A 26,749-nucleotide genomic window follows, 5' to 3' on the forward strand; every position below is an offset into this window, starting at 1 on the left:
ATTTATGAGAAACATTTTATAGTTGGTGAGTCATTTTAAGAAATCAAGTACTATTTCACTAATTTGACCAAAAAAAGGTGATATTGACAACACATTTCCCATTGAATGTTGCTATATGAATTTAGACTGTAACTAGCATGTTTTGAAAAGCCATGTGTGCAGCTGCTGTGATAACTGATGTTTAACAACCACAAATCTATATATATGATTTCGAATTTAATCACTATAGGCACTTTATTAAAATCAATTTCAAACTATGTGAATTTTACTTATTTCTAATTTCTTAGGTAATAAATGATTATGTTTTCAGTATAAAAATCCAAATATTTCAGATAAATCAAAACTTCCTTTTGGTCGCCACTGCTGTATTATTCCTCTCCTTAGAGATAATGACTGAAATCATTTGACATGTTTCTTTCTGGATCATATTCCATATATTTATATAAATACATGTGCACATAAAGAAATATAGAATTTTTTAAAAATAAAAAAATGTTTGAATTAGAGGTATTATACTGCTAGCCCATTCTAAGTTGTTTTCTTTCAAGGGGAGAGAAGTTCATTAAAGTGTTACCCCAATAAATTTAATTAAATAAAAATGTATTACGTGGAATAAGAACATAAAACATAAACTTCAGGGTTACAGCATTCCTGACTGGAAACCTGCCCCTCCCCTTGGGGTGTACTGTCTCATCTCTTCACATCCTGAATTCCACAAGTTTCCAGCCTTCTTTAGCTCTGCCGGTTTCCTTCTAAAATGTACTTTTGATAACTGTTACTTTTCCCAAAAATAAATAAATAAATAAAATATAAACTTCAGGGGAGTCTTTGCTACAGCTTTCACCCGATCTTTTCAAGGAAGATGCTTTTTCTCTGAGAGGAAATGTAAAGTAGCATCAGACAAAGACTCTATGTGCTCTGCTTTCCAAGGAGACAGTGATATTCTAAATCAAATAAAGGGTGCTTTTATTACCTCTGACTCTGTCAGATAGCATCATTGGGGAAACATATCCTTACTTGAAGGACTCTCCTGAAGACCTAACTTCTATGAAAATAAGAAGAAAAATAAATGATTTATTGAAAGTTTATTAAGTTCCATATCAAGCTATTTTATTATTACAAGGATTTCCTTGGTTTAAAAAATATATTATTTATTGCTCTGGTAACATATTTCAAGTACTATTTATTCATTTATTCCAAAAATACTTACTTAATGTCTCCTATTTGCTAATCAATATTCCAGGTATTGGATGTGGTTCCATTGGGTAGCGGTTAGCACGTCTGCTTTACATGCAGAAGGTCCTGGGTTCACGCCCCAGTGGAGCCACAGTCCATGGTCTACGGCCATGCCACCCTGAACAAGCCGGATGTCTGATCTCAGAAGCTAAGCAGGGTTGGGCCTGGTTAGTACTTGGATGGGAGACCACCTAGGAAGACCAGGTGCTGTAGGCATACATAAAAAAAAAAATTCCAGATCTTGGGGATATAGCAGTAAACAAGCAAAATTCTATGCTCTTATAAAGTTATCTTCTAGCAGGGGAAAACATTAAAATAAATAAGTAGTATTTTAAAAAGTAAGTTTTATAAAGAAAAGAGAAAGGAGAAAATGTGAGAAGAGAAAGAGAAGAGAGAAAATGTAACAAGGGAGACATTTTTAGTTAAGTGACTCAGACCTTTTGAGAAGGCGTCATATGAGTGAGGGCTTGAAGGTAGCGAGGGAGCAATAAGTGTGGTTCACTAGAGACTTCTACGTAGAAGGCATGGCAAGTGTGATGGCCCTGAGGGGCCAGCATGTTTATTAAAATGTTTAAATAAACCATCTAGTAAAATATTGCAAATTTTGGTTTCTCAGTACCGATAACTTATTATAGTAGATAAGTTTCTCTTAGATGTTTCGAAATCTCCTGTAATACAACAGGTCCAAAATTGAACTTATTCTTGTAACTCTCAAACCTGGTTTCTCTTTTCACTCTGTCCTGTATCAGTAAATAGTACATACAGTCGCTCAAGTCAGAAAGCTACGGGTCAAAATATTACTTATCTATTGCTGCATAACACATTTTCCTGAAATTCAGTGGCTTGAAACAATAATAAATATTTATTAGCCTCAAAGTTTCTGTGGGTTGGAATTTCAGGAACAGTTTAAGTAGGCGTTCTAGCTCAAGGTCTTTATGAGGCTACTATCAAGATATCGGTCACAGCTGTAATCATATGAAGACTTAACCGGGGTGGAGAATCTGGTTTTAAGTTGGCTCAGTCGACTGACTGCAAGTTGGTGAATCTTATTGGTAGGAGACCTCAGTTTCTCCCATGTACCTACTTGACTGTCTGGGAGAAAAGCAAGTGATCCAAAAGAGAGCTAGGTAGAAGCAGCAATGTGTTTTATGACTTAACTACAGAATTCACATACCATAATCAAGTCACTTTATAGAGCCGGCATTCAAGAGAAGAAAAATTGGGCTCCACTCTTTGAAGGGAAGAGTGTCGAAAAATTTGAGTAACTATTTTTAAAATCATCACAGTCACGCTTGAGACATTCATCTTGTTCACATTCAGTACCAACCATCAGTAAATTTTGTGGATTTTATTAGTTATCTTTTTCTCAGAATTCTACTCTTCTCCAACCCCATCGCTTTTAAAATTACTTAAACTATCCTCGGCTCTTACCTTGACCACTTGTTTCCAAATGGGGCTGTAAAGACAAAAGTCTATAATATGATCTATAATGCACTGCATGGTCTGGTACCTATAATAGCTCTCTCCAGCCTCATTTGTTATCTTGACACTCTTTGTTTCTATTCCAGAGACTAATATTCTTTTAGCCTCTTGTACTTCCCAGGATACCACAGGTTCTAAGATATTTTCTCTTGTATTTGTCCATTCAGTCTTTTCCTGTCTGAAATTCTGGACTACTGTTTCAGTAGCCACTCCTAGAAATGTGTAATGAGTGTTAGACAAATTGATAGACTTATTTTGAATTATTTAAAATCTTATTAGAATATGAAAACAAACAAAACTATTAAATAGAGGACGATATAAACCCCAAATTGCTTTAAATATTATTTGATAATTGAGTTCTGAAAGACTGAATCTCCTGATAGAAGTTATTTAAGGAAAAAGAGTGAATAAGTGTGTCAGTTAAGGCCCCTATAACTGCACACTTCAACCTCTCTTGCTAAAGTGGTTTCAACCATAAGTTTAATCCATGAACTTGGATAGGTCAATCGGATTATTTTCTTCTATGGTGCTTAGTCTTTCTTTATGGTTGCCTATAATTTCTACACTTAGGTTCTGTGAGATACTACTGTAACCATCTAGGACCCTTCTATATAAATTAGTTTGAGTGAATTTCTCTTTATCTTACTTAAAAAATATGCCTGAACAAAAGAGTCATAGTATCAAATGCAAAATCCAAGCACTGGCTTAAGAACTTGGCATTTTTCAAAACCTATGTATAGACTGTTATTTGGTTTACTAAATTTATCTGTGACAAATGTGTGACACTTTATATTTCCATTTTTACACTGGTAAAGAATATCTGGCTTGCCCAAGGCAAAACAACTAGTTAATGACAAAACTGGAACAAAACGCAAGCTTCCTGGCTGTCCATCTGGAGCCTTAACCATTGTACCATGATGACTTCCATTTAATTAACTTGTGCATTCAATGCAAATTAGGAACTATGAAGTCTAGTATAAATGATTTCCAATGTATCTGAAACACTTAATTAGTTTTCTTTAAAGAAAATGTCATTAAGAAGCTACAAATCAGTGAGTTAATTAGCTATGTGATGGCCTTTTTGTTCTTTCAGTGGAAATAAGCTGATCCCCAAACTATAAAGAAGTAAAATATTATCCATGAGAGTAGACAGTTTTCATAGAAGTTAGAAAAATTACCATGATTTTCAAGCACAACATTTTGAAACTGTTTAGTAAAAATGAATGATTTTATGATAGAAATAAATTTTATAGATAAAACAAACAAGATTATGTAAAGGTTAGAGTTAAGAAACCTCATGTGACTACACTATCTAATCCTTTGTCACCTAGTTTTACTATGGAATGGAGTCCTCCTTCCCTACCCCATTCTCTACCTGGAACCTTATATTAATTAACACTTCACACACAAACGATATATGATTTATCACTGACAACTAGCAAGCACCGAACATAGACACCTCTAACAAGCACTAATTTATGTAAGCACTGAATGTAAACACCCGTGCAACATCAGGCCTCGTTAAAAAAGCACCCGTGACATTCCAATGAACAACTCTCCAGTTCCACCATTAAATGATGATTTTCAGACATATAACTAACTGATGATTTAAGTTACACTCTTGGATTTTTATATCTTGACTTTTCCTTATTTCTAGATGCTTTCTAAACAAATACCTGCTCTGTGATCTTCCTTGATTATTCAATAGCATCGCTCTTAACTTGGGTAGAAGGACAAGAGAGAAAGGCTGGGCCCTCTAGTGTTCATAAGATAATTATTGCTAGATTTGGAGGATCATATTCTGACGTTTGACCTCTCCATCATTATATTTAGTTAATTCATTTCAAAGATTTTTTTCAGTTAGTTACTCTGGATGCTCCGGGTTACTTTTGGGGCTATTAAACTAAATGGAACAGTCATGATTTTTGCTTCAGTAGCAGATCCCACAAGGTAGGAGATAGGCATTGATTGAATAATCCTATTAAAAATAACAATGGCAAATATAACAAGTGCAACCAGTGAGAGACTCAAACTTGAGAAATATTCTAGCTAAGGCTGCCTGAGGAAATGATGCTCAAAAGATCATAAAGAAAAAGTTAATTAGATGACTAGGGGACCAGTGAGCATCCAAGGCAAAGGTAATGGCTAGCGGCAGTTTGCACCACACCATGGATGTTGAAGAGGATATGATGAGATGTGGTAGGGCCAACGGAACGGATGTGATACATGAAATAAAGAGAGGAGCCAAGGGTTATCAAAGGTTTTCATCCTGAGAAATGAAAAGGTGGCGTGGCTGTTAACCAAGTTTGAAAAGGATGAAGAAGGAACAAGTTTGTATGGGGAAGAGCAGGAGTTTGATTTATGTGTGTTTTTATTAAAGCACTAGATTGCTAGCAATCTGTGATTATTCCAGTTTCAAAAATTGAGATGAGTCCAAGCTATGCTTAGCCTGCAACTAAGACTTCTATAATTCTGGTTCATTCTTACTCAAAAGTTGTAATTATCTGAGATCTCAAACCAAATCAGAGGAGTTCACCCATTTGGTGTGTCCTGGATTATAATTTTTGTCCCCCTAAATCCATAAAGCTTTCAAAACTTGTACTCAGATTGTTAACCATTCAGCCACTATGAAGTTTATCACCACTCCTAAGAGAGATGTAGCTCTAAATAGTTGGCTCACTATTGTGAGGTTTTTTGTTTTTTTTTTTCTCTTAGTTCCTGGCCATGTGATTTTTTCATTGTTTTTAGTTCTCCAGTGGATAGAGTTTTTAAACTTTGTCTAGTTGTTTTCGGTGGATAGTTTAATTTTATTTAAAATATTGGCTTATACATTTAATATCTGAGTGGTCTGGTAAAAACATTCCCTATATTTTAGACTCTTCATCTATAATATATAAGTAATAATATCTACTTAGTGAGGTCGTTTGGAGAATTAAATTGTATCATGTATATGAATCCTGTGTCTGAGAGATCAAGAAGCAACTATTACTTTTATCGTTAGGTAAATAAACTAGCCCAGGCCTCCTGTTTTGTTCAGGTCTCAGTCTATTCATAGTAATGCTATTGGCTAAAAATGCCTGGGAGTCATTCACCAGGGCCCTGGGGAGCTTCCCACAGATATCTCCTCTTCCTAAACTAATGTTACAAGTGGACCAACCCTTTTGGTTTTTAGTGTAATTGCAAGAAGCTCTTCAGCAATAACCATTAGGAGACTTTGAAAAGATACAGGTTTATTACTTTTGAGACCTGGAAATTACATAGCACTCCTGGGGCCACAGGTAGAGAGGGAGGGAGAGGGGGAGAAGGGGAGAAGGAGAAGGAGAGGGAGAGGGAGAGGGAGAGGGAGAGGCAGAGAGAGAGAGAGAGAGAGAGAGAGAGAGAGAGAGAGAGAGAGAGAGAAGAGAGAGAGGGGGGGAGAGAGAGAGAGAGAGAGAGAGAGAGAGAGAGATCGCGCTCGCATACAGGGGTCTGGGATTCTGCGCTTATTGGGGATGAGGATAGGGGCCTGGGGTTTGGCAGGCTTAAAACAGAAGAGCGGGAATTTAAAGTGCAGGACAAGAAAACAAATAAGTAGCTCAAATGGTCAATTACTGAAATCAAGCTAGATCTCTACAACAAAAGAGCCTCTTTATCTAGTCCTGTGGTTGGCAATGTGTTTATTCAAGATAGTCTTTGAAGTGGATGCCTGTTTGTAATGGATGCCACAGCAATAAAAGCTTAAGTCAGGCACTTGCATTGCAAAAAGAAAAAAACAATGTCAGGGTTTACACTACATCCCATCAAACTGCAGGTAGAAATGAGATCACTTTATAAGATGATAATCATATTTCACTGACACGTCGCCCGCAGTGGCAAGAATCAAGATCCTAGTACCCTAAAGATTTTTAGTTAAATTTTAGTTATTTCTCTGAGTTTCCAGAGATAGTCTAGAATAGTCCTTTTATAGTCTTCCGCTTTGCTCTCCTTTTAAAACAATATCACATAATCAACGTAAAGCCTGCTTCACTGCATTGTGTCTTCATGGCAAACAATGGTTCCTTCTCTAAGGCAGTGTGCTTACAGGTGAAATGCTCAAAACTTCATCTGTTGCCAGACATCCCAGTTCCTCTTTAGTTCTCTCATTGAGACTAAAGCTATAAAGAAATGGAAGAATGCTCATCTTTTGCAATCTATGTTTTAGTTTTCAAACTAGGGCTAGAAACATCAATTGCTTGTTTTCCTACAACTCAACAATTTCCAAATAATAACTATAAATTTTTTTTTTCCACAAGGAATTGTAACCCTGAAGGACTGGTTTGTGCAGCTGCAGAGTACATGGTCTTTCTCCATCATACCACAGATCTTCTCTGCCTAAGGGCTCTGGGCACTGACTTATTCTTTCCAGGTTACCCTTCCTTGTGTGCAGATCAACTCGTGAAAAGAGATGCATGGAAGTCTGTGGCCCACGTGCCAAGACTTGTCTCAAACCCACATTATGTTTCCTACCTACAACTTTCACATTTTCTCTCAATTTTAAGGTGCATTTAGCAGAGGTATATAGTACTGACAATTATATTAAACTCACCTTAACAGCATCTATATTTAGTGGTTATTTCTATCCTTCGAAAGTGGATATATTGTACATTTTTGTCTCATTGAAGAGGAAGAGAGATGCTGGAAGAGGTAGAGAAGGGGCTTTTTGATAAATTTTGATGTTTGATTTCAATGTTTAAGAAAATAGGTTTCTGCTAGCCTCTTAGAAATTGAAGTCTAAACTTTCAAGTAGCATGTCTTGAAATAAGAATATATAAAATACTTAAATTAAAAAAGAAATGTTCATTGATGGCAATGTGTTTAAGCCCACACACAGTTTCCAAGAAAAGTTAATAGTAAATTCAGTACATGGTACAGCACAGAAGAGAAGAGCCAAGTGTGGGAGGCAGGCACATTAACACGGATTTTGAGATTTTCATAAATAAAAGACTTTTAAAAAATTCAAAGCTGCTTTCAAAAGCACTGATCATGAGTAACTTGCTAACCTCAGGAACTTGCTATAAATATGACAGCGTTTTTGAAAGTAGGAGGTTTAGAACAAAAAAAAAAAAAATAAGGCTTGCCTTTTCCAACATTTATTCTAAATTAATCTGAGATTTCTTCCCACTGCCTCCTCCTACCCTGAGTTATAATGATTTAAAAAAAACTGTGTTCGAATATATATGTACAGATAAAGTTGACTATTTAAAAACTAGAGTAAGATTCCAGAATGGTCATGCAGAGTTATAATATGTGTGTATTATTCTGAACTCTCTTAAATAACTATGGTTCTCTGAAGACGGTCTACGCATGTTCCCATGGTGCAAATCTCAGATCATGGTGTAATAGGAAGAAAGTCCTAGGATAAATATACCAGAGCAAAAGGTGTAGGCGATAGTCTTTCCATACGCACAACCTCCACTCCTTTCAGGAAAGGAAGAGATAGACTATGTAGAACTGCTTTTTAGCCAATTACTCGATGTCATTTTGCTGATAATTCCGTTTGAGTCAAAGTTGTGAATCTTTAGAAATAAAATCAGTTGTCGAGAAGCTATTGGATGGCTCATGTGTCACTGCAGGAAACATAACTAGCGAAGAAAATTGGAATAGTTCTCTGCTCAAAATTTTCTTATTTTTTAATAGGCATCATTCTGCAGAGCTTGGTGGTGAATCTCCATTATAATGCGTGAAGATTTTGTTCACAGTGGTAGGAAGGAGGGAGCCAGCCAATCATTCTTTTCACTGTAGTTTCCCTTCCTAGCTCCTGCTCCCTGATACTCCCCACAGTTTCTCTGTAGATCCCAGATGGGCCCAGACAAAGTAATCTACTGACCCTTGAACACTTTGAAGATTCAAACTGTGTTCTATATACTTTAGTTCAGTGCTTTATGCCTAATAAATTATACGAGAACTCAAAATTCACCGTTTCAACATTTAACAGATACTTAAAATACATTTGGCATGAGAAAGGATACTTTTATATAATGAAAATGCACCATGATTTTATTTTTAACAAACTTCTTTCAGTTTGTAAAAACTTATAAAAGCTTGGGTATTGTATTTTTAAAATAATTTGTCCTCTTTTACCTTATCCTTACTCCATCCCAGTCCAATATGTATTTCATGTATTCTTCTCAACTCAATAATTAAATTATATTAGTGATTTTATTAATTTTAAGCACCATGTCAAAAGAACTATAAATAATTTCATGTTTAAACTTATAGTAAATTATTTTTGTTTCAGTATTAAAATAATACTATATTTAATTGTAAAAATAACAGTTATTTTAGAGACTATGTAATTTTAATAGATTTTGTGGAAATGGCTCACCTAAGATTATTTACTGGTGATATAATATCTTCCATCCTAGACTATGGTAGTAATAAGAGGTGTTGTGTTTTCCTTCCTTAATCTTATTTTAATTACTAATTGCATAAATGATAAAAATTTATATTTTTAGTAGAAACCATTTCAATAGTAGGTTGTCATTAAAAAGGTTTATAATAACCTTTAAAAAGGTTATTTAACCTTTATGTAAACTTTAAGAAGGTTAAATATTCTGAACATTATATATATAAGTTATATAAATATATAAAATTCCCTTCCCTTTTAAACTATTCCAGGCATGATGTCAGACTGTTTGGAAGATATTAATAATGGTTGTTAAATAAATAAATGAAGGAGCTTCCACTCATAAAATGAATTTTTATATATTCCCATTGCTTGTAAGTCAAGTGTCATGATCTTTGCATAATATATTTGGAGACAAATATTTTTAGCAATAAGAACATATTTCAAATGGAATTTTAAAAGTCTCAATGTCAAACTCACAGATACAGAGAACAAACTGATGGCTGCCACATGAGAGGGGGTTTAGGGGGCTGGGTGAAAAAGGTGAAGGGATTAAGAAGTACAAATTGGCAGTTACAAAATAGTCATGGGATGTAAAGTACAGCGTAGGGAATATAGTCAATATTATTATAATAACTAGGTGTGGTGTTAGGTAGGTACTAGACATATCAGGGGGAATCACTTCATAAATTATATAAATGTCTAACCACATGATATACACTTGAAACTAATTTTGGATGTCAACTGTAATTGAAAAATTAAAAAAAAAATTTTTTAAGTACCAATGGCAGATCCAATTTCAGGAGGGCTTGATTATTGGAGTAGCCCAATTGATGTTTTTTGAATATGTCAAAAGAAATGAAGATTACAAACGTTAACAATAAATTATTAACCTTAAAAAAGATCAAGAATTATTTCCTCTTATTAAAACAATAGTAATCTTGTGTTTATCATTTAATTATTTACATAATTTCAAGTACTGAGAGTAAATAGTGCTTGGTGATATGATTTGAAATATTTGGGACAATGCAAGTATGTGTTTGTATGCTTGGTGGCAGAGGCTCACTAATGATCTGGAGAGATTGTGGTGAATCTTCTTGTTTCCATTCAGATCTTTGCTATACGCAGAAGAAGCAGGTAGAACACAGCACACAGTTGCTACTCTATTCATCTTCATAATGTTAAAAAGTCAAGTGCAGAAATAACCACTGATAAATCATATTACATCAACCACAGAATATCTTCTTATATGTTGATTGTCTAACCCTGTTATCTTCCTATAGGTGTCCAGAATTCCAGGGGTTCTTAACTAACATGATGACATACTACAGAAAGTGCAAGCATCACATGCCATTAGCATACCAGTCCCTACCACTGCTTGCGTATGGGGCAATAACTAAAGAAAAGGTATATACAGAGGACATCTTTATCTCCATTACTGGAAAATATTCAATACCTTATTCAAACTTTTATAATAACCTATAACAATAGATAAATGATTACTTGCTACGAGATAAAAAGATGTTATTTTTTAATGTTCTTATTCCATGTTAAGATTAATGTTCGTCTGTAACATTTGAAAAAAATTTACTTTAAAAGTAGGTTAATAAAAAGTATAGGAAAAGACAGATTTTTTAGAAGGTAAGTATTGTATGAATGCAAACAATTATTATCATTAAAATTTAGCATTTATCTGCCTAAAGAAATCAAATTACTTTTACTTTGCTAAAATTGTAGGCATGCAGTAAAAATTTTAATTTCATTTCTGTCCTTCAACATTTTTTTCTTTATTGTGCTATTATTGTGCCAAATTTTGAAAATGCTCTAGTAACACTTGCCATGTTGATAATTTAACACTCTCTCTTTCTCATTCTCTCTCTCAGAGGCTTTAAATCCCCCAATATCAGGTTCTGAGAGAGAGAGAGAGAGGGAAGGAGGGAAGGTAAAAAAGGAGAGAGAGAGAGAGAAGAGAAGGAGGAGGAGGAAGAGTAGGAGGAGGAGGAGGAAGAGTAGGAGGAGGAGCAGCAGCCCAAGACAAAGCTGAAGTGTGGTTCTTTAAAGTACAGATATAATTAAAAAAAAAAAAATGAAGTCTAGGAAGATACCGTCAGTGTGGCATGTCAGCAAAACAAGTGGAGTACAGATCTCCATTAATTCTCTCCTCCATAAGGGCAGTAAGAAAACTCAAAAAATACACCAGCTTTTTCAGAATCCTGGCAATTAACCAGAGACTTGCAGTAATACATGAAGTAGTTTGATCAAGTTATTTAAAATGTATGGTAGAGGAAAATTTTAGTTATTGAAAAGGTAATGGGTGTTTTCTTTTCATCATGATGATGATGATGATGATGATGACATTAAAAAAACTTTCCAGAGATCACAATGGGCAGAGAGTTCAGCTGACAAGTAACACAGAGATAAAGTGTCAGAAAGCAATATGGAACCAACAGAACAGGAAGAGGAGAAGCTTCTGTTTAGGGAGAAAGCAAAAAAGACAGAGTAGGAATCATTGGGAAGGTAAGTGACTTAGAATGTCCAGAACTAGATCGAACCTCTAGAATAGTTAATAAGTGCTGTTAGTTGTGATACAATGCTTTCAGAAATCTCATTCTCACATTATCACTGATACTGAATTTTAAAATTGTGCCTACAAAATCACTGAATATATATATATGTGTTGTCAACAATTTAATGGTGATAGCTCTAAGCTCCATTTTTACCACTTATTAGAAAAGCTAGCAGGAAGAATTTAATAACTTGATACTGCTGAGAGCAGGTAGGTGGTGACCACAAAGGTTCAGGGTTTGGCAATGTTCTGAGTTGAGTGACAGAACTGAGAGGATGTGATGATTGACAATCTGCAGGAAGTAACATCAGTTTGAATATATCAGTTTTAAACACATGTGTGCTCAGAATGTCTGCTTTATTTCCCTAAGTGAAGCTTTGATATTTGCACGCAGGCCTATGCCTTCTGTGAACCAACTTAGATAAACTGAGTGCCAGTTACACTTATGAGTTTCCAGGATGCACAGATGCATGAAAAGGAAAACGTATGAATGAAAAAATACAGTAACGCTTTACCTTTCACGAACACAGTTTCCCATCGTATAATATCCAGGTGCACAGACCACTTTTATAGTAACTTTTCAATCTTGATGCACAAATTTAAGATCTGAACAGGAAGTACTGTAGAGGAATGGCAAAGTGAAAGCAGAATGAACTTAACTGGGTCTGTTACTAATATAGGAGACACTCTAAGAAGGAAAGAATGTGATTGATTAATCGATCAGACAGTTTTATTACTGTTTTAAAAATTCACAGAAACTAAAGGTGACGTTTTTCCTTCAATAAAAGCATAAGAATTGTATTTCACAGCTGAACTTTCATATTTTCTTATGCCTGAATCATTAAGGATACTTTTAGCTAAAAATTGCAATGAGAAATGAAGTTTGGGCTGAAAACTTAGAAAACCTTATAAATACTGACTGTAAATCTATAAATACCTATCTGTCATTAAGATCACATTCACTGTATAGTATGTAAAGATTTTCTTTTTGTTTTCAAGGTCTTTTTTGCTTAACATAGTAATTTTATATTTGTAGGCAACAATTGTTAGGAGGCTTTTTTGGTAAAATCTATATTTTTTTTCTCATTTGTAGTTTGGTTGCAACAAAGGAAACAGATAGTGCAAGATCTCGAAGTGCTCCAATGTCACCTTCTGACTTTCTGGATAAATTAATGGGGAGGACATCGGGGTATGATGCAAGAATCAGACCTAATTTTAAAGGTATTTCTTCTGCTTACTACTATATATAGAAATGTGTTTTGAATATGATTAAACAAGGTACATTTTAAAATTGATTCCACCAAAAATTCTTATGGTTATTTCCAATAACCTTCAGAGTACTATGTATTAAGACAAAATATTTTTAAAAGAAGAAATTTGTTCCTATGTTAATAGCTATCCTAATTTGTCTTCTTTGGATCAATACTGTTTTATTTTCCTTCTCTAATTATTTATAATATGTACTATCATGACAATTCATTTTAGGAAATTATATATTATATATAACTTTAATACATACATTCTTACTTACTGGAATGGAATATTCTCACTAACTGGAATGGAAATTTCTATACAGCCATCAATAAACCTTCCCCTATTTTAAATCTCCCCACATCAGGACTCTATATTGTGGAGAATTAAATAGTTGTTGAATTTACATCCTGGGGAAGGGTCTGGATAATCCACAGCCACTGATAATGTTTAAGAAATTATTCCACCTACCAAATGTTTTACCTAAATTTGTAGGAAAGAATGTAATTGTCAGTTTGGGCACTCTTTTTTCTGTTTAGTACAGTGATAAAGAACACATTTACACAAGGTATATGTGGATTATCCAGAACTACAATATGTCCTATAATTTAATCTACGGCAAAAGATTAGAAAACTTCTTCCATGCTCTTACTTATTTACTATCTCTTGAATATTATCCTATTTAATAAAAAATAATCTAAGTTATAAGAATACACATCTTTCCCATGGCATTCAGCTAAGCTATTTTTATTTCTAAAGATGAAAAGAAAACCAATGTATTTTACAATAATCCTTTTATTCCCTGAATTTGTTTTTATGAGATTAAAAAAAAGAATTACTTAGCAATGGCATAAAAATTACTCAGAGAGGTAAATACTGAGAATGGGTAGCAGGAGAAAAATAAAGGAGTAAAATTCACTGATAATTTATGAGTAGAAATTATAAATTCCTTCAATTTAAAAACGAGTTTAACATTTAAATTGTGGATTGTATTTCTCGATTTGTTTTTAAGGATTTTGAACATAAGTATTTTCAACTGCACAGGAGGAAAACACTGAATGCAAGCTGCGAGAAAATAGTACAGTTTAAGGGGTGGCATATACAAATGAAAATGAGAAATTTCAGCATTACAAGCATCTTTTACAACTTGAGGGAAAGTAGTAGCCTCTTATGGACGTTTGTCTTTAATACAATTATCTCTTATGCTGGCATTGTATTATTCCTCAAAACAATTTTCTTTCTCTTAAAAAAAAACCAACCCAGTGTCTTCTATCATCTGAGGCTAACACACCCCACTCATACCCTTTGCTCTTGTTCTTTCTCTACAGATTTAAGAATAATAATTCAGATTTGTCATCTGAATCACTCTTTGATGTTATATGGTGTCGTCTGTATACTTTTGGAATGTTTAGGACCATTTAATTGTTTCATGCTTTGGTCTCTTCATAGTCCTCTTTATCCTGAACCATTTTCCTCGAGTGTGAACTCCTAGGGGTTGTGTCACAGGCTGCAAGGCAGGTGCTATTCTGTAGGTTTAGCTGTTTGATTTATTTACGACAATGGTAAAAATCATGTATCTGAACTTGGCAAACCTTAAATTGTCTAAATATTAGTGATGAAAAGCGGCAGTTCCTTGCCTGGGCAGTCCTTCTGCACAGCTCCACTTCTTTGAGGCAAACACTCCGAAAGTAAAATTAGTTACTTCTGAGGAAACCTGATTGCTCTCTGGGCCTTTTACAAAGAAGGCGAGAGATTTCTTTGTGCTAAGTAGACCACCGACTTACGTCCTCCGTTCTTGCTTTCCACTTCTTTTTTCCTTTTCTGCCCAGTGATTTCTCTTTTCTTCCTGCAGGAACAATTAGGTTTCTTCATCTTGTTCATTTTCTTTAAGTCGCCAGTTTTCTTATAGATGAGAGAAACACTCTGTAGTTCAGAAAGGATTAATCTGATTTTCCCGGGTGCTGATAGAGGTTTAGTCCGTGTGTGTGTGTGTGTGTGTGTGTGTGTGTGTGTGTGTGTGTGTGTGTGTGTGTGTGTGTGTTTATGGAGAGAGGTAGTTTTCTGCTATTTCTCTCTGGAAAAAGAAAATCTGACAGAAACATCAGTGTCCTGGCCAGAACACTTAGGTGAGAACTGAGTATTGACCAGACTTTGGTCTGGGGTCCGCCAGATGTAAAAACAGAGATACCTTAGAAGTACTGTTAGGAACCTTGTTTTCAGTAATCAAAAAAGTTATTTCTCCTGCTTTTTTTTTTTTTAACTTTTTGGAAACGGAAAATGAATAAAGTTCTTGGGGTCTAATGCACAGCATGGTGACTATAGTTAACAATATTGTATCATATACTTGAAAGTTGCTAAGATGGTGGTTTAAATGTTCTCACCACAAAAAAAGAAATAGTAATTATATGACGCAATGGAGGTGTTAGCTAATGCTACGGTGCCGATCATATGGCAACATGTGAGTTTGTCAAATAAACACATTGCATACCTTAAACTCACATCATGTTGTATGTTAATTATATCTCAATAAAGCTGGAAAAGAAGACAATTAAAAAGTCATCACTGACTGTGAGAACCATATTATTTCCAATCACCTTAATACACTATGTTTGCAAAACTAAAAAAAAAAAAAAGTGATTTCCATTCCTTCAAAAACTCTACGGGGATAAACCACAGCCTGCCCCTGCTCTACAGGGATATGGCTGAGAAGCAGGGAGCTTTCTGAGACAGGTACCCGTGGTCTCACCCCACTGGCCCCTTCCAACTCCCCACCTCCTTCCCTATAGGTGACCCTAAGCTTTTTGCCTCCCTGGGTCATTCTTAGCAGATTAGCTCACCTCTCCACGTCTTAACCTGTATTTATTTTAGGCTTTGCTCTGTTTTCTTCTGCCTTTTGTATTCTATCATTAAACTAATTATGATTTTCCTCCTATTCTCTTTGGTGTGATATGCTTAGTCTCATTTTTATTTGGTTTTATTTACTTTTTATATTCTCAGAGAGAAAGAAAACTGTTCAATCGCCTTCTTGAAATAGAAGTTTCCAGGAGTCATCTGAAACTAGACGCTAGTTTAACAGATAAAAATTAATTGAATAGCAAATAAAAGTACGTCTATAGAAAACAAGATATTATTTCACTAAACGATTTTACCAGCTTCCTTTAGATTTTATTTCTCCTCTTTGACATCGTTTGGGCCCTCAGTTGGTCTTTGAGTCTAATTTGGATCCAAGCAGAAGTACACTCAGAAATCACCTAATTCTGTTTTCCTCCCAGATATCGAGTGCATTTTTGTTAAGTTTTCTTTTTCATTATATCTCCCATGGCCACTCTCTTTATCTAGAAATGACATTGTTTGCCGTCACAGTGTCTTTGTGGTGTTCTGTCTTTTCTTCTGTAATAGTTCTCTGCATTAATCCCTTTCTCTCACATCACAGATCCAGTTTTCAAGCAGTCATTTCTGTAATAACACATTCGATCCCCGGAATGGCACATGTGCCTAATACTCATTTCCTGCTCATATTTTTTTTTCAGGAAAAATGTTAGCATTTCCTTTATCCATTTTTAACTATTCCTATCCATCCAGACACTGTTGTTCTCAAATAAAATTCACAATTATTTTTTTAGAAAGGTATATTTTCTACTTGCATTTTTACATAATACAAGGTCATTTTAACAAGAACAATCTCTTTAATACTAGGCCACTTAAAATGTTCACAGATTTAGATTCTGTTTTCTATATTTTTAGGTTTTATTTGATTTTTATTTTATATTCTTTCTGTAGTAATTTTTTTTTTTAATTTTAAAATAATTTCAAACTAACAGATTTGCAAGTATAGGACTTAACTATGTTTTTTTCTAAACTACTTGAAAGTAAGTTGTTGACTTGATGCCCCAATACTTGAGTGTATGATACAAATATGAACATTCTCCTGAATAACCACCATCTGACCACTGACACAAGCAAATGAACATGGATGTACTGCTACTATCTAATTTGCAGACCCCCATTCAAATTATCTGAGTAATGGCTTCTTAGCTTTATTAATTATCTAAACAATAGATACAAGAATTTCATCTTGTATTTTATTTGTCTTTCCTCATTGTCTCTTTCAATCTGAACCAGAACTCATTCTTTTTATGACTGTCATGAACTAGGCATTTAAAAAAAATATCATTATTCCTTTAACAGAATGTACCTCAATTTACATTAATCTAATGTTTTCTCATGATTTGGTTTAGGTAATGTATCTTGACAGAAATATCACAGAAGTGATGCTATGTTCCGATTGCATCTTATCAAATGATGGACCATGTTAGTTTTTACCATAACTGCTGATGTTTACTTTGACTAATTGATTAAGTTAGTGCCTGCCAGGATATATCTTTATACATATACAAAAATGCATAAACACATACCATACACACACATACATACACACATATGTGTATATTTATATATACATATTAATTTTTTATCTATATATTTACTTCTCTATCTATTGAAAACTGTGAGTTCACTTTGATATCTACAGTTCCATAGGTTTATTCTAGTTTCTGAGTTTCCATATTTTGACTTCCTCATCTGACAGTAAGAAATGGCTCCCATTATTCTTCACATAGTTCCATATTTAATCATTATGTAATGCATCTCCCTCTTCTGCTGCCACTTCCTCTCCTGCACAAATGCCCTGGGGTCCTGGTCAGACTGGCTTCCCATGCCAAGATACCCCCATGGACACTCTCTTCACCCTTCTCTGGTTCTAATACCCCAAACAGGCTGCACCTCTGCAGCAACATCCTCCTCACTCACTCTGGCTCCGACATCCCATGCCATATAACCTTCTCCACAGATGTCCTTCTCATCTTACCCTAGTTTACCAGGCTCTCACAGCCATTCCCAGCCTGGAGGCCTAACTCGCACTGCCCAACTAAATGGTGTTAAGACTGAGATTTCGGGAAGGGAAGGGAAAATAAGGGGGTAAGGACAAGGGGAAGAATAAACAGGATCCTATTTTTATGCCGTAATTTTCAGAGCTTTGTCAAGTATCTAACAAGTAATTTAAAATTCGGATTTAAAGTCATCAAATATGCTTTTGTTAATTAAAAAATAATGTCTCTCCTTGTGACATGACTTTTTACCTAAAATATATCTTTATTTAAAATAAAAACCCACAAAACGTAATTTTTTTTGAGATTTAGTCTTTCAATTGCATCCTCTGTCTTAAAAAAGACGAGGCTTTAAAATTTTGTTAAGAATTTGTTAAAAATTTTGTTAAAAATTACGTAGTTATTTTCATAAACACTTGAGTTATTTTTTGTTTGTCTGCTTGTTTGATCTAGAACTGCTTGATGAACAATTTTCCCCAATGTGAAGAGCAATAATATAATTGCCAATACTGCATTGTACTTTGCCACTTTGCCTTTATCCATCTTTGAACTTAAAAGCCATGTTCTGTTTCCTTAAGAAAATTCTAAAAGAAAACATGCTGCTAAAAACATCTGCAACTACTGTCATTTGCTTTTCAGGCCAACAGTGGCTAATGTAATGAACAATCTAAAAGCACAATTTGCCATATGGATGCTATAGCAGTTATTTGCTCTGTTGCTAAACATAGCAGTGTAGTGGATGGATATAACAGCTTTTGCACTGGCACGGAGAAGTAGCAGATTGGCCAAGGACTGCTGAAACAGGTGCTCTCTGTAATGGCAATAGAAGATTTACAATCTTCTCTGAGCTTCATTCCCTACAAAATTTGTGAACATAAATATCGATATCTAGGATGGAAAGGCTACTCCAAGATTGGTGCCCTGCTCTGACACAGACCAGAGCTTCAAGTGCAGAAGACAGTGCTTTTAAAACATGATAGTACTATATTCATTTCATTCGTTGTAATCTCTCTCCACTGTCACTGTCCTTGGTCAGGGCTATTCTATTTCGCATCTGGACTATTACAATAAATTTCTAATTATTTTCTCTGTTTCTAAGCTTTTGTCATCCATTCAACCATTCACTGTGTTGTGCCAATTTCCTACACTCCCACGATCAAGAATCTGTAATGGCTTCCTCATATTCATTAAGTCAATTCCAAATACTTTAGTACAACATTGAAAAGATTCCATGATCTAGACCAAGACATCTTTAAAAACAATGGCTTTTATTTCTAAATTGCTTCATACTTTAATATGTTTTTACAATTTTTAAAAAATCAAATAATTTCTATATATGTGAAATGTCTATATATCACTATCTATCCATCCATCCATCCATCCATCTGTCCTTCCATCCATCCGTCTCTCTATCCATCCATCCATCCACCCACCTACCTATCTATCATCTGTCTGTCTATCTATCTGTCTATTTGTCTCTGTCTCTCTGTCTCTCTGTCTCTCTCTCTCTCTCTCTCTCTCTCTCTCTCTCTCTCTCTAACCTTTCAAGTAAGTGTCAGCTCTAATTTTGAAATTTGGAATTAAGTTGGGTCTATTCACCCTTATTTCTGCTAAAGAAGAGACTATATGCAAATAAGTAGTCAAATGAGAACCAAATAGCACTTAGGAGCACATTGATAAGTGATGGATTAAACAATAAAGCTTAGACTTGAGAATACTGTGATTTATTTTACCACCATATGAAATTTAGATTTGGAAACCAAGCTGACTTTCTGTTTTGCATCTGATTGGAAATACATTGGAGAGGCAAGGGCTGGAATCTGTGTCATATAATGTGAGGCATCAAGTTCCCAAATACTAGTGAAAGCCTCAATTAGTCACTTCTTTGACCATTGCTCTTCTGTGGAAACATTTTATTTTCCTTTTTTATTCACTGACCTTACTATTCAAGTTTCTGGTCAACTTGAGATGACAGTGCTACATTTTAGGGAGAAAACAATATATCAGAGGAGTCCTTCTCTTAACATAAGATTTGATAACTGGCTCCTTTCTGTGCCACACAGCACCTGCCTACAAAGAGACACTGAAATGCACCAGAACAGATATGACTAACTTTAGACTCCTGAAGCCTATGCTGAATTTTTACTTTCATTCTATTTTTCACCATGATTACCTACAGTTCTATAGATAATAATTAAATTTAAAATATAAGATCAAAAAAAATATAAAGAATGCTTCACCTTTTATTCAATGTCCATAGAAAAAATAAAGTCCCTGCAAAATAACAATAATAAAGACCCTGCCCCTTGCTAAATTAAAATAAGAAAAATCGTTCCCTCACTGCCTTTTTTACCCAATTTCAGCCAGAGATCACAGTTAGCTAGCAGGCAGTCCCCTAGTAGCAGCTTCATACTGGGCCACCTTTCCCCAAAATAGATGTACCTCCATCAGCATTTTACTGGAAAGTGAATTAACTCAACACTAATCTCATGTGTTTTCCTTCCAAAGGATGTGAGCCAATAAAGTACAATAGAATTTATCTCAAGCTAAATGAAATTCCCTCGATTCATATTCCTGTTACCAGCAAAACAAAATAGCAGAGTTTCAGCATTCTCTAGAAAAAAGAGAATAACCTATAAAATATGAAAGATTGGTTTTGTCTTTTCAAGATTCCAGGTGGCCTCCGTATATATTTTAGTTTATCATCTTAGACTTATATTAAATAAAAAGACTCTGATATTTAATTGTGACTTCATACTTTTCTTATGATGGGATAAAATAATCATGAAGTAAAATATCCGTGCTTTCTTCTTTCTTACATAGTAATATGTAAGAAACTCCTTTCACCTTACAAATTTAAAAAGCTGCTAAATATATAGAAATAACCAGTAAAGATTAAAAAAAGGTAATCAAATAATTATAGCACCTCCCAGATTCAGGACTTCTATGTGGTTTTCTTCTTACATGTTCGCTTTTCATATTTAAAATAATTAAGCTTCTATAGCTATTTGAATTTTATGTTCTAAGCATCTCAATGTTTAATTGACTTTGGGTTCTTTCTTAGCATAAAGCATCTACTATGTTTTATTCGCATTGTTGACCAAATTTATAATAGGCAACTCTCTTATTAAAATTACTAGCCTTGCATTTTTAACACTCCAAGTCCTGACTCCCCTGTCTATATTACTTCATCTCTAAGAAAACTCCAGTTCATTTTTAGCCCTGTGGTATAGTGGCCACAGATATTTCCTAGTCCGAAATTCCCTAGGTCAGTGATTTCCAACATTGCTGCCCATCTGAATCACCTAGGGAGCTTTTAAAAATACCGAATGCCTTCATTGCATGGCATGCCAACTAAATTAGAAGATCAGAATCAGATATCAATCTCTTCTAAAACTACCCAGGTGATTTCAATGTGCATAGGATTCATAGGCCAATGCATCCTAGACTTTATTTTTAAACAATTTTGTTTTTTCCTATACCTATTCCAGCAAGATAAATGCCTATCAGAAAATGAGCAGAAAAACCAATAAAAATTGTGCACCAATAATCAAGTAAATGTAAATTGAAACCTTAAATGATATTTTGAACTATTCTAACTAATGAAGTAGTTTTTGTTTTATTTTATTTTTTAAATATTGGTACAAAGAAGACATCCTTTGGTAGAAAAATAACAAACAATAAATTAGGTTTGGATATCAGGTTTTGTATGTGGCTTTCTTTATCTGACTAATTTAGAGATTAACTCCAAATTAAAGAAGATTAGGGAACAACTTGATATGGTAGGAAAAGAATGATTCTTAGAATCAGATCAATGGTTCAAATTCTGACTAAGCTATTTACTAGCACTTTGAGTGTCCTCTCTGAGTTTTAATTTCATAATATGTAAATGGTGGACATTAGCCACTTCTGTGTTATATGGATTAAGCGATATCTACGAATCAAAGAGCACAGAATATGGTAATAAGCGGTCAACAATTTACTGATTCCTACTAACTTCTGCCCTGCCGGATGATAATCTCTTGGTTTCTTCTTCAATTTGGAATGTACAGGTTTTAGATATTTAGTAAAGAAACGAATAAATGGGTCTTATAAAAATAAAAATTCTTAGTTTTATGATAAATGTTCCATCAGGCACACACGGGGAACTTCTGGAATGGTGTAATGATGATCTCTGTAAATTCAGTCCTCCTAAATAGCAACAAAAACACTGGTAAAATTGTCAAAATTATCGTTTAGAACCCTGAAAATTAACCAAAAGCTCAGCACAGTATGAGGATATTTATTAAAGAAAAATCGATGACCTTCTCTAAGGATAGAGGGCATATAAATATGGTCCCACTCCCCAGGTTCCCAGTAGACTTGAAAACCATCGGCCTCTCAACCACAGAAGCTGTAAAATCCAGCAGCCTAGCAGCTACCAGAGTGCAGGCCAGGTTTGGAGATTCTCACAAAGTCCATCCCCAGAGCTATGCTACTGTTTGATCTGCCTGGCTGTTCCCTAAGAGTCCCACTCGGAGGGCTTGTCCTTATTTGAATTCGACAGGGAACTCTTTCAGTGGAAAATCCCATTGAAAATGATCACAGGAAATTTTTTAATGTTGAAGCGGCCTAAGGCTGTGATACCAGTTAGACAAACATAAGATGACAAAAATTTTAAAACATGATCTTGTGAATGAGATGCTCATAGGCAGCTGTGAAAAGTTCTGGTATATTCTTGTGGCAGTGAAGAGTAAGGCATGAGCATTAAAAGAGTGCACCCAAACAAACACGAAGTCCCTTGGCTAAGAGTGGAAGACTTACGGATTGGCATTAAGGAAATCTCTCGTCAATCGTTCGTTGACTAGTAACTCACTGAGAAGAGACTTTGGTGGCTGCATATTCTAGGGAAATACAGACTTTCCAGGATTAGTCTAAGTAAATTAAGTCATTCAACAATAAACAACAACAAAAAACTGTGGGTCGGAGGTGGGAGGTCCGTTTTCCAGAGTTGCTACATTAGATTGTCTAAAGTATTCAATTTTCAACAAAAAATTATGACATCTAAAGAAACAAGAAAATATGGCCCATACATGGAGGGAAACATGAACAGAAACTCCCTAAATAGTCTCAAATGTTGGACTTACTAAATCTGCATACTAAATCTACAGAGGCATTTGAGATAACCTAGACCATGAAAACTGAGACCAAAAGTGGTTAACGACTGACGAGCATCAGTGCTCAAAGTAGACCATGAATTTGTGATTTGCAATCCAGATTATTTCACAGAATGACTACCTTCAATTTTTAGCATCTCTGTGTGTCCATATATTTTAAAAATATTCTTTTGTAAAAAACTGGTAATGACGATAAGCATGGAATTATTTGAAAATGTTTTAGATAAGTATCTAAATATCCCTTATGTTTTAATCTCTTTTTCAGGCCCTCCAGTTAATGTCACATGCAACATATTCATAAACAGCTTTGGCTCTATCGCTGAGACAACCATGGTAGGCATGTTTACTTTGTAACAACTTTCGTACCAATGCAATTTATAGTTACATTAATGGCAAATGTTCTGCTAATATTATTTAATTTAAATCCAAAATTAATATAATGAGGATTTAAAAGATAAAATTAGTGGTAGAAATTGCAATCAACTACAGGTAATAATATTTCATTTAGACATGGTATATTACAGAATAAATTTAAATGAAAAACAAGATCGCTTCACATTTCAGTAATTTAGGGGTTAATTTCAATTAAAACTAAAATTCTACCACATAAATGATTTATTCTTTTCGATGCTTTTAAATAACCAGACAAAAGCATAGGAGTAAATAACTTAATGTTTAATTATTCTGTATACTAATAAATGTACTCATAATATTGTGTTAAGTATTCCATCAGATTACTTTTCCAAATGAATATAGCATATGCTCAAATATAATTATTTTGTAATTGTAGTATATGCATTAATTTAACTAGACTCATTGAACAGAGACTTTATCACTGTGTAATTGAGAACATTTTACATAATTATTAAAACCAACAAATTATCATTACAGACCAGATTTATTCTGTTTTGAATTTTATAACTTTGTCTAAGGATCAGTGTTGTATCTCTTCTTTCCCCTGTAGCTTTTATTGTGAACTTTACTAAAATAAAATGCAGATATAGACACATGAACCACTAAATATCTGTAAAATTGTCTGGTAGGATACTTATTTTTTAATTTAAACTATATATAGTAGTTCTTAAATTACCTAGAATTACACTTCATTCCCAAGTTTAGCAAGTATAATTTGCAAGTATAATTTTCAAAGTTGATTTTAGCTAAAATAGGATATAAAATACTTCAAGATTTATTAGCTTCCAAAACCATTAAATAGAGAATTATGCTCACTTTATATATCTCAGAATTTGATAGTGAATTTCTAAGGAAAAGTAACTAATATGCAAATTATCATTATCATGTGTGTGTGTGTTTAGAGATCTGTGTGCATGCGTGTGTGTGTGTGTGTGTGTATGTGGTGCGTGTGTGTTTAGAGATTGTGTGCATGTGTGTGTGTGTGTGTACTTGAGTGTAGAGGATCTATCTTAACAGGAAGAGACTTTATTCAGGCACCATTTAAAAAAAATGCTCTTTTCATCACGCATGCAATATTTAGTCATTTAGCAGCATCTTCGTGATTCTATTCAAACAATAAAGGCATCAGTGGAGAAAAACCGACCTCACATATTTGGCCATTATATAGAATTATCTTAACTACAGTATATAACAACATCATGAGTGTGTGTGTGTTTGTGTAAACACAGAGAATATATAATTTGCTTGTTTAACCACAGTGTAGTTCTGATGCAATTCTGATCCTAAAGTGCTTATAATCCTGCTTCAGACTTTGACATATTCTGGATTCTGGCTGTATATCTGTTTCTGATTTATATCCTGTATTTGCACGCACCCAGTCCAAATCACATTTAAAGATAAAGGAATCTCTACTGAATCTCTACTGGCTTTTTTCTACATAGACTTCTCAAATTGTATTTCTAGCCCTGGCAACTTTTCATTTTAATTGCTACTATATACACTGTACACTCCTGAAAACCTGGAAATATATTTACACTTTCTCTTTTGCAAAATTGTTTCCACAAAATACTTTCAACAGCAATAACTGGAAATTTTTACAGCCTTCCTTATCCTTGTTGGGTGGAGGAAGGGACTTGAAAACAAGAGAAGACATGGCCGGATTTCTTTCTCATTAAAATCTGAAAGACTGTCAGGTTCCTGCAGGTCTTTGCTTTTTATGACATAATTCATGTCTACCACCAAATGGCTGTAATGACAAAATGGTTAGAACACGCGATCTATGGGATGACTATACCAGCTAAATTTCTTAACCTGTAACTTAGGACAGACTTCCTTTATAGAATATTACAAAAAGCTTGCAGAATATTGCAAATATATTCTCACAATGACCCTCACTCAGTTTTATTTCCCTTCTCTAGTAGAGAAATCCTTTTCATTCTTAAAAATTTCATCATAATGTATTTCTTTTGAAATCATTTTTACAACCTATCACTTTCCTTTTCAGAGTCACAAGCAGCATCAGTGAACATTAATCAAACATCCCAGAGTTAAGTATTATAAAATAAACTGTTATATAGTTAACTATGTCCACCTCACTATCTTTCTTTTTAAAGTCTTCCAAATGGCTAAACATGTGACATTATTTCTATTCATTTAATCTGATTCAACAGCTGTAAAAAATTTTAATGGTATCAGAAAGAACAGCTGCTACATGGTATCCATCTACATAGGAACAGAGAAAATTAGAACTTATTGTATTTCTACCTTAAGAATTATAAAATATTTGTTACCACCTGACTAAGTTGATGTATTTTATTCAGTTTTCACCATCACAGCTCTGCAACTAAACTTTATCTTATTGTTTTATTTGCCATAACATTCCTTAATTTATTTTTATAAAAGCATTAATATATTTTTAAACATTCTCATTTTTATACAAATATTGTTTATTTTTGTTTTTATAGCACAAATAACCTAATTCAACTAAGACGATGTATTAAAATTGAGAGGGTGGAATTTCAAATTACCTATAATCATTAATGAATACCTTTGCATCTGAGAACTATATCTTAAATAAAACTAAATAATTCTCTCAATCTATATATCTCTGCCTAACAAAGATCTTAACTGCTTTTAACGTCATTACTGACCAAATATATTTAGCTTCCTCTGCTGGTCCAGTGTCTAACCTATTATATTTCTCCCCATTTTAAAGTCTAGCTTTAGTACTATTTGAGGTAATTGATTCCTGAGAAAATTTCTCTAGTAGATATTCTACTTCTTTAGCCACTTTTTGAACATTAAGTTAATTCAAAAATTTTAATAGATTTTACATCTTTTTGTGCCAAATTTAAAAAATATTTATGTGCATTTTTAATAGCATAAATTCAAATTTCTTAACTGTTAAACTCATCCTTTCCCAATGTTTGTCTAATTAACGTCGTGCCAACCATTCTTACTTGAGTACAATTTTGCTGTTCTTGACATACAGTTATTAGCAATTTTTCTATAAATATTATGAAATTCTAAACATCCCTATTTCCCTCACATTTGAGTCGTATTTCATATATAATGAGATTCTCTAAGGATTTGTTCAGCCTCCATTATTCCAAGTTCACATTCTTCTTAAGCAGATAATGATTTAATAACTACTGGAAACCACAGTTCTTAAAAAAATTAAATAAAACTGGCTAACATCATTAGAGTCATTCTCTTTCTCATTTTGCAACATGACCTTGGTGACAGAGGCACATCCATCTTGCCTTTTAAATTGTGGTGACAAAAGGAGCTCGTGATTAATTTTATTGCTTCTGTGAGGGGAAGCTTAAGATCTCCACACTGAGCAACTCTTAAGTGAAATACTCTCCTGCAAACCTGTGATGAGTTGTGGATT

At 34.1% G+C, this 26,749-nt stretch overlaps 1 protein-coding gene and 1 pseudogene across 3 annotated transcripts in view; both read left to right on the forward strand.

Annotated features, from left to right (window-relative positions):
- GLRA3 (glycine receptor alpha 3) overlaps positions 1-26,749 on the forward strand; it is a 131,175-nt gene that overhangs the window by 11,012 nt on the left and 93,414 nt on the right. For 2 of the 3 annotated variants that reach the window (XM_006906307.1, XM_015600699.1), the window contains exons 2-3: positions 12,742-12,869; positions 23,207-23,274. In XM_006906307.1, coding sequence (XP_006906369.2) covers positions 12,742-12,869; positions 23,207-23,274 — 196 coding nt within the window. Of the gene's footprint in view, positions 1-12,741; positions 12,870-23,206; positions 23,275-26,749 lie in introns of those variants that run through there. The other variant, XM_015600700.1, reaches the window with a different exon arrangement.
- On the forward strand, positions 1,337-1,452 carry LOC112475094 (annotated as a pseudogene).

The sequence above is a fragment of the Pteropus alecto genome, unplaced genomic scaffold (genome assembly GCF_000325575.1).
Source record: "Pteropus alecto unplaced genomic scaffold, ASM32557v1 scaffold50, whole genome shotgun sequence".
Taxonomy (NCBI): Eukaryota; Metazoa; Chordata; class Mammalia; order Chiroptera; family Pteropodidae; genus Pteropus; species Pteropus alecto.